The following is a 12,153-nucleotide window of genomic DNA, read 5'->3' as shown; positions in this document are numbered from 1 at the left end:
TATATATATATATTTCTTTTTTAAAGAGAAAAAGTTCATTTTGACAATATTAGCCACTATATCCATTGCCTTTGTGGAAAAGAATTGCTTCTGGCCTTTGCTTCCCTGGAGGTGCTTCATTGATTTTAGCAATGTGGGCTTTTTTTAAAAAAAAATGATTATGCATTTTTTCCTATAAATTTGAAATGACATTTTAAATTAGAAAATGTATCCCACTGTAAATGTTGTTAATGGGCTTATAAAAATCTATGTATGCTAAATACTGAATATATGCTAGATTAATATGTATTTTAATATGTGTATTAAGTGCTCAATAAATACTAAAAGCTATAATTATGGGTGAGATAATATTTTTTAAGTAAAACATGCTTTACAAAAATGTCTTTAAACATTACTAGATTAATAGCACTTTACATACTAAAGAACAATAGTTTTATCTATTTACTTTGCACCTAAATACACATTTTTATAAAAGGAATTGTTACATTTCAGATACAAACAGTTATTTTTTTTTTTCTATAGGACTTTGGAGACGATGGGTCTTTGTATATTACTAAGGTTACCACGACTCACATGGGCAATTACACCTGCTATGCAGATGGCTATGAACAAGTCTTTCAGACTCATATCTTCCAAGTGAATGGTAAGAAATGTGGTGTTGCTGTAATGCCTTTTGGCTTCACTAGATATTCACACAGTATCACAGTTGACTAGGAAGACAAATTTTCAAATTTTTTGAGTTGTATTAATTCTTCACATTTCTGAGTTTTGAGATCTAGTATAAAACTTTTAAGAACAGTGACCAAGAGTATTATACCATTTTTTCTCTTCATGAAATACATAATAATGCCTTCTAATTGAAATTTGAAACTATAGGAAATTTATTTTTTTTATCTTTAGAATATTAATGAGATAGTCATATAAAATTTTAGAGCTGATAAAATAAGCATTCAGAATTTAAATGGGATTATCTGTCCAGTTGATTTTGATGGTATAGAAAACTTATTTATGCACAGCAAATTTTATACCCTAAATGGTGAATTTAATCACTATAGACATTGGCTAGTGTGTTATCATCATTCTGTCAGGACTTTATTTGTTATTTAATTGAAATTATTATTACTTAGTTGAATAGCAGGTGTAGGATAACATGTATAACTCATGAATGTGCACATGTTCATTGTCACATTGATGTGTGTGTGTGTGTGTGTGTGTATCTACTTTGTGATTTACAAAAAATAGGCAAAAATATACCTGACTTTCTTTGGGGCAAGAACGTGTTCAGTCATGCCTCTTAAAAGGGGAATGACATCTGGTTTGAAAGAGATAGCCTAGTGTTAGATCATATAGAGCAATGTGGGCCTAGATTAATATTTGAATTCTCATTCTAAACATAATGAGAAGTGATCAAATTATGTAGTGAATAAGGTTGCACATTCTGATTGGTTTTTAAAATGTGTTTTATTCACCTGGTTTATTTGTAGTTTGATTCCTTCATGGTCAAAAGGGATAGTTGGTAGGATTTCAATCTTAGTATACCTATTGATATTTGTCTGTGTCTCAGTATGTGGTCAATCCTTGAGAATGGTTCATGTGGTGTTGAGAAAAACATGTACTCAGATTTGTTTTTGAGTTGCAGTGTTCTATAGATGTCTATTAAGCCCATGAGGTCTAAGTCCTTGTTTAGAGCTTTAGTGTCTTTACTTCTTTTTTGTCTTGTTGATATGTCCGTTGTTGATAGTGGTGTATTGGGGTCTCCTACTATGTATGCATTTTCTCTAATATACATTTTTCACAGGTGACAATAGTTTCATAGGTGACAATAGTTTCCTGCTAAATGTTGGCACTCATTCCTTTACGCATGTTATGTCAATGAGTGTTATGTCTTCTTGCTGTATTGTTCCCTTAATAATAATGCAGTAGCCATCTGTGTCTTTTTAACCTTTTTTAGTTTGAAGTATATTTTATTTGATATAAGTAATATTTTATTTGATATAAGTAACAAGTATATTTTATTTGATATAAGTAATAAGGATATTTTATTTGATATAAGATATAGCTATTCCTGCCTTCTTTTTTGGTCCATTTGTGTGGAACAAAGAAAATTTGTTCAACAAATGATGTTGGGAAAACTGAGATGCTAAGTGCAAAAAAATGAAGCTAGATTACTACCTTGTACCATGCATAAAAAAAAATGAAATGTATTAAAGAACTAGACATGAGACCTGAAATCATAAAATATCTAGAAGAAAATGTGGGTGAAACACTACATGGCATACAACTCAATAACATCTTAAAAGATCTCCCAAAACAAGTATAGTGAAGGAAAGGATAAACATCTGGGACTACATCAAGTTAAAGAGCTTCTGTATAGCAAAGCAGACATTACACAAAACAAAGAGACACCCCACTGATTGGGAGAAATATTTGCACACAGTGCTAATGACAAAGGACTAATCACAAAGAATACAAAGAGCTGATGAAACTCAACAAAAATAAACAACCCCATCACTTTTCCAAAGAGGAAATGCAGATGGCCAACAGGCATATGAAAAAAAATGTTCAACATCACTTGTAATAAGGGAGCTGCAAATTACAACCACAAAGAGAGATTATCTCATGCTAGTAAGAATGGCACGTGTTAAAACAACTAGCAATAACAAATGTTGGCAAGGATGTGGCAAGAAAAGAACTCTCTTACACTGCTGCTGGGAATGCAAACTGGTACAATCACCATGGAAAACTTTTTGGAGTTTTCTCAATGTGCTAACAATGGAGTTTCTATGTGACCCAGCAATCCCACACCTAGGTATCTACCCAAAGGACACAAAAACTTTGATTCAAAAGGACATCTGCACCCCATGTTTATTGCTGCTCTATTTATAATAGGAGAATGTGGAATCAATCCAAATGCCCCCCCAGACTATAACTGAATTAAAAATATGTGGCACATATTCACAATGAAATAGTACTCAGCAATCCAAAAAGATAAACTCATGCCTTTGCAGCAACATGGATGGAACTGGAAAGGATCATACTTAGTGAAATAAGCCAGAAAGAAAAAGAAAACTACCAGATGGTTTCACTCATATCAGGAGTATAAGGGATCAGGAAAAAAAAAATCAGTTGTAATAAAGTAAAAATGAAAACAATGAACAATTGCAAACCAGAGACAATTTTACAGGAGTGGAAATGGGGTTGGGATCAAAACTGGAGTGGGAAGAGTGCACGAGGCTATATTGATGGCACACTAGTGAAGTGGTGGTATATGGGGATTACAACTGAGATGAAAAAAAGCACAAAATGAAGAATGATGTAAAAAAAATAAAAATAAATAAATTATGTTTAAAAATGACTGGAATACTGAGAGCTAGTAAAAGCTACTTTAAAAGTCTGAGGAAGACTTAATGACTTAAAATATAGGTTAACGATATTGAGGTAAAAGAAATGGTCAAATTTATAATGTACTTTGAAGTATATTGGACTATATTACTAAGTATTGGCATATGACTAAGAGAAAAAGAAAGCTTAAAAATGTTCTAAAGAATTTGAACTTAACATTAGGTATGTGGGTATGCCATTAAGAGCAAAGAAGCGGCATATTTGGAAATTGAGTAAAATTAATCTATTTTGACAAATTGATTTAAATGTACTTATCCAGGTGGAATAGTCAAGTATACAGTTTAGTATAAAAGTCTAGAGGTCAGAAAAGAGTGAGACATATAGTTGAATATTTAGATATCATTGTGCATAGACTATACTTAACATCCTAAATCAAAGCTTTAAAGAGTTAAAATAGGAATTAATGCAGATAGATATGACAAGAGAGATTGATCCTTGATGCTGAGGTTAATAAGAGAAAACATGACTTAAGAGCCTCCCTGATGGCACAGGGATTAAAGTCAGTGCTATGAAGCTCTCCACAGCCCCTGCAGCATGAGTTCATTCGCTGGCCAGGGAGGTGACCTATGTGGTGCAGCATACCTCTCCTGACCCACCCACTGCTCCCTTTAGCAGTGTATTTCAGATAATCCACATGTTCTACTTCCCACTCAGTCTCTAGTGAATCTGCTCACCCCCATCTCTGGCCTACATCCCACTTCTTATATGCATAAATAAATAAAGTTAAAATATATATTAATTAGAATGAGCACTTACTTGAAAGTCAGGGGGGAATCGTAGTTAAAGAGTGAAAAGATTGGGGATTTCCTGGTTTGGCTGTCATTGGCACTCAACACAGTAGGTCTTGGTCTTGGTTTCTGATAGAAGCCCAGTTGGCAACTAAACGTGGATCAAGATGTCAGGTGAAAAATTTGAATGAACTGCTGGAAAAAAGTAGGAGGAAAGTGCAAAAGGATTTATGCTTGTGTTTCTAATCTCAGCCATTTGACACAGATTTTCAGACATAGCCATTAAACATGATGCTATGTACTCTTGTTAGGACAGGTCAAAATAACATAGTGGTGAATGTTCCCTGTAGATGCTGTGTTGTTGTGGAAAGTGTCAGTCTGTTTTCTTGTCTCTTTTTTGTTGTGATTATTTACTGAATCAAAATCTCCTTGTTGCAAGCAAGTGGGTTCTACTTGTTTTTCATTTTTACTTAAGTTTTTTTTTTTTTTTCAGTTGATTTTTGGGCTACAATTAGTTTTGTTTTTCTTTTACTTTTTTTAACCACAGAATTTTAATTTTTTATTTTATTGTGTTAATCCTGATTTACATCGCTGTATGTGATTCAGAGGTAAGGTTTATATGTCCTCAGATCTGTATAACCATAGCACACCCACCACCAAGACACTCACATATCAGTAAAGATTACTTTGCAGTTGCTAGAGCAGTGTTCTTTCCTTGCTTATAAAATCATCCAAGTGCCCTGGTTCAGGATAACAACCCCCTAATGTCCTCAGGCTCCTGTTTCCCTTTTGTGCTTAGCACACAACTTCCATTCTCAATGACATCCTCTATTTTCCAAGTGGTGGTGGTTATTCCAGTTATTATATTCACATTTTAAAAAGAAAAAAGGACAAGACAGTGAGAGAAATAAATAACATCTGATGCCTAGACAAACACACTTAAAAGTATTTTAATGGAAATACCAATGATAACTAAGTACAGGGATTTCAAAGTTTTATTTTTTTTTTAACCAATTAAGGGTTCATCTATTTAGAAGGAAGGGAAAAGGGCGGTGGGGATAAATATTGGATAGGCAACTACCATCTTTGTCACAAAATGTCAAAAGACTTAGCAAAACTGTAATAGACCAATGACACTTTATAATTAAATATTTCTAAATTAGTGAGTTAATACAGCAGCTGTGTGTGTGATTTGCAAGTGTCCCTTCCCTGGAAATTTCACTTTTATTCTGGTTTTGTGTTGTTTTGCATTGTACATAATAACTTAAAATGTATGTTTTGTGCATAAAGAGGTACAGTAAACTTGAGATTACTCAGAATATCTTTATAGGATAATAACAAAAGAATAACTGGGAATAAACTTTGACTCTGGAAAAATACAAGAAAATGCAAATTAACTAGGCAAATAGCACATTTATGGACCCAATAAATCTCTAAAACTAGTTTAACTCATTTTCCATTTCCATTCTCCATCCACTTTTCAGAAGAGGTTAAAAGACCTTTAGAAAATCAGTTTTCATACGAAATTTAACATATTTATCTTAACAATCTGTCAATTAGTAGTAAAAATAAAATATCTCATTGATTACCATAAAAAGCTCTGAAAACATTTCAAGTTATTGGAATTTGTGAAAGAGTGTTTTTGAAGTGCAGTCTATTTAAATATCCCTTGATGCAGGCCAAATAAAAGTCTATCAATAGCCCTGTTTCTTTTCAAACAATGCAAAATTAGATTATTGAAATATGAGCATGCTTCTGTGTCCTTGTCAGAAGAAACATTATGTATAAATCAAAGGCACTTGACTCTACCATAGGAATTCATTTCATGGTTTTCTTTTTCTTTTTACATAAAGCAAATTGTCTTTAGATCTTCAGCTTATGATACAGAATGTTTGAAATTTTAAAAGTCATTCAGTGTTTACACTACCCTCTAGGCAGGAAGCTTGCCCATATTCACATAGGGCTGCTGTTATTTTTCTCTCCATATCATTTAAGCCTGCACACAGAACTCCAAGTGAATGTGTTTTCCTACTCATATAAAAAACTTCTGCACAAAGCTGCTGATTTTATAGGGTGCCTACATGGAACATCCTTATCTTTCTCCTTCAAAGTTCGGAAACATCTAAAAGAAAGAAAAAAAAAAGAGCCAGACATATAGACATCAAAGCATCGGCTCCTTTACAGACAAAGCTATTTAGAGAAAGTGCTTTAAGTCAGGGCAGAAGTGAACTTTTTGCATAACTGAATTGAACGAGCCTCCTTATTCACTCACAGGCAGCCTTCCCTTGAGCTTCTCCATGGCCATTGTCCAGACAGAAATGAAATTTTCCAACAACAGGAAGCAGACATAATGACAGTGACATTCCTGTTCCTGCCTTCTCCCCTCTCACTGCCTTCCACTCTGTATGTGTAAGGGGTGGGAGAGAGAGAACAGGGGTGGGGAGCAACAGAAAGAGAAGCTTCAAAGAAGAGTCACTATGACTCAGTGATTCTTGAAGTGTGGCTGTGAGCATGGAGCCTCAATAACTGGTTTTAAATGCCATCCCTCAGGACATATCCTCACCTATTGACAGAAGCTTTAGACAGGAGGTATGGAGACCAGTGGAATGATCAGAATCCTGATGATTCTAATGATAAAGTTTGAGAATGACTGCACTAGCAGTTTTACTCACTAGAAAAATGAGAAGTGGGGATATGAATGTAATTGTACTGTGATCTTGGGGGATAGCTACCCCTTAGCAGGTGAGATCAGCTACATAATAAATCAGTCTCCTCCTCATGAGGTCATGCCGGAGACAATACTGATGTCTTGCTCCAGACCTACTCAGGTGAGCTCAGATCTGGTGGTGAACATTCCCAAAACCTCCCTGGTGGCACAGGAGTTAAAATCTCAGCACATCAAGCTACCACCAGCCATTGTGACATGAGCTTGATTGCTGGCCAAGGAGCTAACACACATCACAGTTGACCTCTCCTGTCTCTTTCACTGCTCCTCCCAGTATATTTCAGTAGATCCACCCATTTTGCTCCCACTCTATCTCTGGTGAATCCTCTTACCACCCCATCCACACAACAGGCCTATACCTCAGTTCCACACTGTACAGGCATAAGTCAATAGGTAGCAAGCACAAGTTCCCACTGGTTGGGAAGATTCTGTGTGCATTCTGCAAGATTCTTCAAATGGTTCATATTGAATAGTCCTTTTGTCTATAGCAATATCATGTTCCTGCATAGACCTTGATTTCTTCCTTCCATTTTCAGTTCTCCCCCCCCCTTTTGAGCCTTCCCTGCTTTTGCTTCCTGTCTCCTTTTCCCTATTCTCTAAGTTGTGCTTCCTGAGTTACTTCCTTATCAACTGTATTAAACTATGTTTTGTTTTATTTTTTTAATCATACTCCTGATTTGGAAAGTTCTTACCTAAATGATTATTCTTGTCCTTTTCTTGCTTCCCCCACCTCAATCTACTGTGAACACTTTGTGTTTACCTATAGAATAATTTTTAATATAACATACATCAATGCACTAACTCCAAAACCTCAAAACTTTATTATTATTTCCCATCCTAAATTATGTCTAGTTATGCTATTCAGTACAATTCTTCATAGCTTCTGCATCTTGATTAAATCACATCAAGCTTCTCCAATTTTGCAATAACATGAACATGGAAATGCTTCAAATTTAATATATAATCTAATTATTAAATTCCCAGGGAGAAATCAACTTCAGAAGTTAAAGTTCTGAAGAATTATTCCAAGGTAATTAAAATTCCAAATTAAATTCCCCTGTCTTTATTTTGACATAACAGCTAATGAAAGTCCAAAAGTTTTAAGTACAAGTAAAGTTCAAAGAATGAAGGTCCTTCCTAATTTTGTCCCCTTTCAGTGAGAGAGGCTCTAGTAATGTTTAATTAGCTTTGGAGTAAATTCAACATATATATCCTCACTACCCTACTGGATTAAATGTACCATCAGCTACTTGTTTTCAAGTAGTCACATCTGTCCTTTACTCACTGTTTTCTTGGGTTCTGCGTTATGTTGTAATGCATATCTTTAAGATTCTACAGTAGTACACAGGTGTGATATTGGTTACATGCATTGGTTCATTTTTTAAGGTGAAGTTTAAGCTTATTTACAATATGCAATGTATCTTTCAATAAAACTTTGACAGTTGACATATAAAAACCTGAAAATGTTATGTTTTAATTTCTTTCCTTTCCATCTGATAATTCTTTCAAACATTTTACCTCTACCTGTTGTAAATTTCATAGAATGTTGTTTTATTTTTTGCTTTAAATAGTTAAATATCTTTCAAAGTGAGTCTTTACAGAAGCATGTGAGCAATGCTGTTAAATTTGCATTTCTAATCCTACCCATACCTCATCTAAAGAAATTTCCCTTATAGGCTATAATCATCTTTTAAAATGTTCTCAGTCTATTTGACTAAAGATATTTTTCTGTAGGCAGGGTTTTTTGTTTGCTTTTCTTTCAAAACTATAGGTGTCACATTACTCACTCTGGCTTGTATGAGTATTTCTAACCTGGCTTTTTTCATTCCTCTGTCAGCTTTTTGGGATGTTTTACCTTTTTCATTGGATTTCAGCTATTAAATTATGATATGTCTTGGTTTGTTTCCTTTAATTCGATTAATCCTGCAAAGATTACTCAACCCTTGGAATGAACATATATATATATATAATTTGGGTAATTATTAGCCACATTATGTAATTACAGCTCATGTAATTATATTTTCTTTTTCTCTTATTTCATAGATAATAGTCTTCTGCAGCTGGTACCCTAACTGATAAGAGTTGTTACATATTTCTTCTACTCATCTACAGCAGAGGGCAAATCTGCTGTAATATTTCTATCATGACTATATATATATATATATCATAGGGACCATTCTTCTAAAACACTGAAAGGTTGTAGCAGCTAAAGGCAGGTTTTCTCATGACCCTCATTTGTAAAAGTTCTGAGAGTTATTAGATATAGCTAATGCCAACATCATCAATACTCTGCCAAATAAATTTAGAAGTTGCAAGTAATTCTTATTGAAGACTACCCACCTAGAATAATCTTTCTCACATCCCTTTGCCCGGGACAAAGTTTTCTGCCTTTGGAATATGATGATAACTATAAATGTCGTGACTGAGTTCTGATCATAAAAAGGGGAAATATGTGCCTAAGCCTGTTCTTGTCCCTGTGTCTGCTCCCTGGAATATGGGTCTGAAGGTGACAGCTGATGGATAATTTTATTTTTTAAAGATTTACTTACTCATGTTTATAGAACTAGGGTACAGGCCAGAGGTGTGGGTGGTGAGAGGATTCACCAGAGACAAAGTGGAGAATAGAACAGGCGCATCTTCTGAAATACACTGCTGAGGAGAACAGTGGGCAGGATAGGAGAGGTCTGCCATACCATGTGAGTCAGCTCTCTGGCTGGGGATCTAACTCTTGCTGCAGTGGCTTCTGAGAGTTTCATGGTGTGATGCTTTAACCAGTTCACCACTAGGGAGAGCCAACAGAGAAAATTTTACTTTAAAAAAAAAAAAAAAAAGAATATCATGGTTTGAAGTTAGCAGAAGAAAAAGATAGAAAGTACCTGGATGTTCTAGACTAAATGAGGTCTTCTGAAATGATGTCCTTAGCCTATTCCCTGGAACTTGTGGATATTAACTGATATGGCAAAAAGGTCTTTCATAAATTATTAAGTTAAACATCTTGAAATGGACATATTATCCAGGTGGGTTCTCAATGTAATTATTGCAGTCTTCCTTCCAGAGAAGCAAGGAATTTTAAGAAGGGGATAGGAGTTTTGGTGACCCTGGCAAGGGTTGGGATCAGACCAAAGACTGACTCAGGACTTAGAAATTTCAAGGAAACAGACATTCACTTAGAGCCTCCAAAATGAACCAACTCTTCCGCCCTGGAAACCTAAGAAAGAGTAAAGTTTTCCTGCTTTAAACAATTAAGATTATTACAATTTGTTACAGTAACAATAGGAGACACATTCAGTAAATGATGTAACAATATCAAGTTACCAAACTTCCCTTTAACAATCTATAGAACTTGTATTTCATTTAAGCCACTGTACCTGAGTGTTATAATGGACCCAAGCATATGCAAACTATCAAACCACCATAGCACTTTATGGATGCATATCAAGATTTATAATTTATACAGCCATTAACTATGTAATTGTTCTGTTAATTCCAGCAATTTACTCAGCATTCTACCTCTGTGTACCAGTTTACTTTTCATCTCTACTATTGACCAATTCTGCACTGGTAGAGGGACAATATTGATGGAGTCTTGAGCAATCCACAATCCTACCCTTCAGTCACAGTATCATGTGTGATGTGGCTTTGCATTCCAGCCTGTGATCTCTTTTTACTTACCCTTGAAATGAAGCATGGAAATTATGAGCAAACTTTAAAAAAACTTAAAATGATTTTATATTGCTGCGTCATGTTTTCTGGTAATTGTAGAAATTGAAGTAAAAGCAGATTCCCACCACAGATCATTATAGAATCATTCTTCTCTTCAGCTTTGGAGACCCCCCTGGATCTCCAGATAATGTATGAGACAATAGGTAAAGTAAGGTGTCAGAAATGCAATTGTCAGGTCTTTCAGTAACAGAAAAATTTTACTTATAAGGACTTGCACAAGTTGGTGCCTTACAAGATCATTTGTGAAAGCTAAATGAGCTCTCAGCTCGGAGAGAAAAAGGAGCCCCTTATCTGGTTTGGCCATAGGGAGCCAGTGCTCATAAGCATTCTGGGAGAATGCTCAAGCCGAGCAGAATGTCACTTCTAAGAAAACACTCTAAGATAATTATAATACCCTTGGAAAGAGGTGTTTTAGACAAAGTGACACAAGGAATTACTTGTCTTTGCGAAGCCAAGACCGTAGAGATTTCACTAAGACCCCACACTGCGTTCTGAAAATAAAATTGATATTGATGTGTGTGATGTCTGTGCTGTGAAGGGGCTGCCACAGGGCAGTACCACTCTGTCAGCTCCCCAATGCATCATTCCCTCAGTTTAGGAAGGTTCTAGACCTTGTAGGGCATTTATTTCTGCTAAAATTTCCCCTGCTTCTAATGTTCTTTCTCTATTATTTGTTTCATTCATTCTTTCAGGCTTTCTTCCTGAGAGCCACTCTCTAACAGTTGAGCCATCTTAATTTGGACCCTTTTCTTTTTCCTTTGGTAGAGCAGAATGCTGGGGAGATGTGCCTTCTTTCTTTTTTATTGCTCTCTGCTTTTTGGTCCAAATGTTTTTTGTTCTGATGTATTTCTTTATCTGTGGTCCTGTGGGATCTGTCCAGGAAGAGATTTGAGAATATTGCATCTGAGTCTGTCAGAAGCATTCACAGTTCAAACAAATATCCACCACCTTCTCCTTAATGACTTGGGGAATCCCACCCAGGGGCGACTCTTCCATTAGAACAATATTTAACCTATGTCCAGATATGATCCATCATTGTCTTGCCTGGATTCTATTTAGAATGTCTCATCTTGGCTGTGTCTTTCCTCTGAGTTTTATTCCGCGAACTTCCCGGTCATGTGCACAATACTTACAGAATATATTGCTAGGACCACCTGCAATGACTGGCTCTGTGAAGTACCCTCTGGGATGCCATGAGAATTTCATACTGTGCGTCTTTGTTTTTCTTACACAAAATTCCCCAAAATTGGTTTAAACACCTGATAGATACTTGCGAGTATTACATTTATGAGATTAGGTCATACTTCCATCTGCTTAAATCTTATTATAACTACCATGTCACACAAATGAAAAGCCAGTATTTTGAATGCCCTTCACAACCTTAAGTACTCCATCTTTCCTATCCCACATCTGTCTCCCTTGCCAAATGCACTCCAATGCAGTTAACACTCACTGAACTTTCATTCTTGAATATAAGAGTTTGCAATTACTTATTCCCTCTGCCTGAAGCTACTTTGCCAGATTCCTGCAAGGCTCAGTTCCAGCTTCTTTCAGCTCATCATTAAATGGCCATTT

General features: G+C 35.4%; 1 protein-coding gene across 1 annotated transcript in view; it reads left to right on the top strand.

Annotated features, from left to right (window-relative positions):
* FSTL5 (follistatin-like 5) overlaps nt 1–12,153 on the top strand; it is a 294,559-nt gene that overhangs the window by 185,987 nt on the left and 96,419 nt on the right. Inside the window, exon 6 of the mRNA XM_004685214.2 lies at nt 523–643. Within this exon, the coding sequence (XP_004685271.1) occupies nt 523–643 (121 nt within the window). The remainder of the gene's footprint in view (nt 1–522; nt 644–12,153) is intronic.

This window comes from Condylura cristata, unplaced genomic scaffold (assembly GCF_000260355.1).
Source record: "Condylura cristata isolate star-nosed mole 26May11 unplaced genomic scaffold, ConCri1.0 scaffold00018, whole genome shotgun sequence".
NCBI lineage: Eukaryota > Metazoa > Chordata > Mammalia > Eulipotyphla > Talpidae > Condylura > Condylura cristata.
This window is presented reverse-complemented; position numbering and strand designations above follow the sequence as displayed.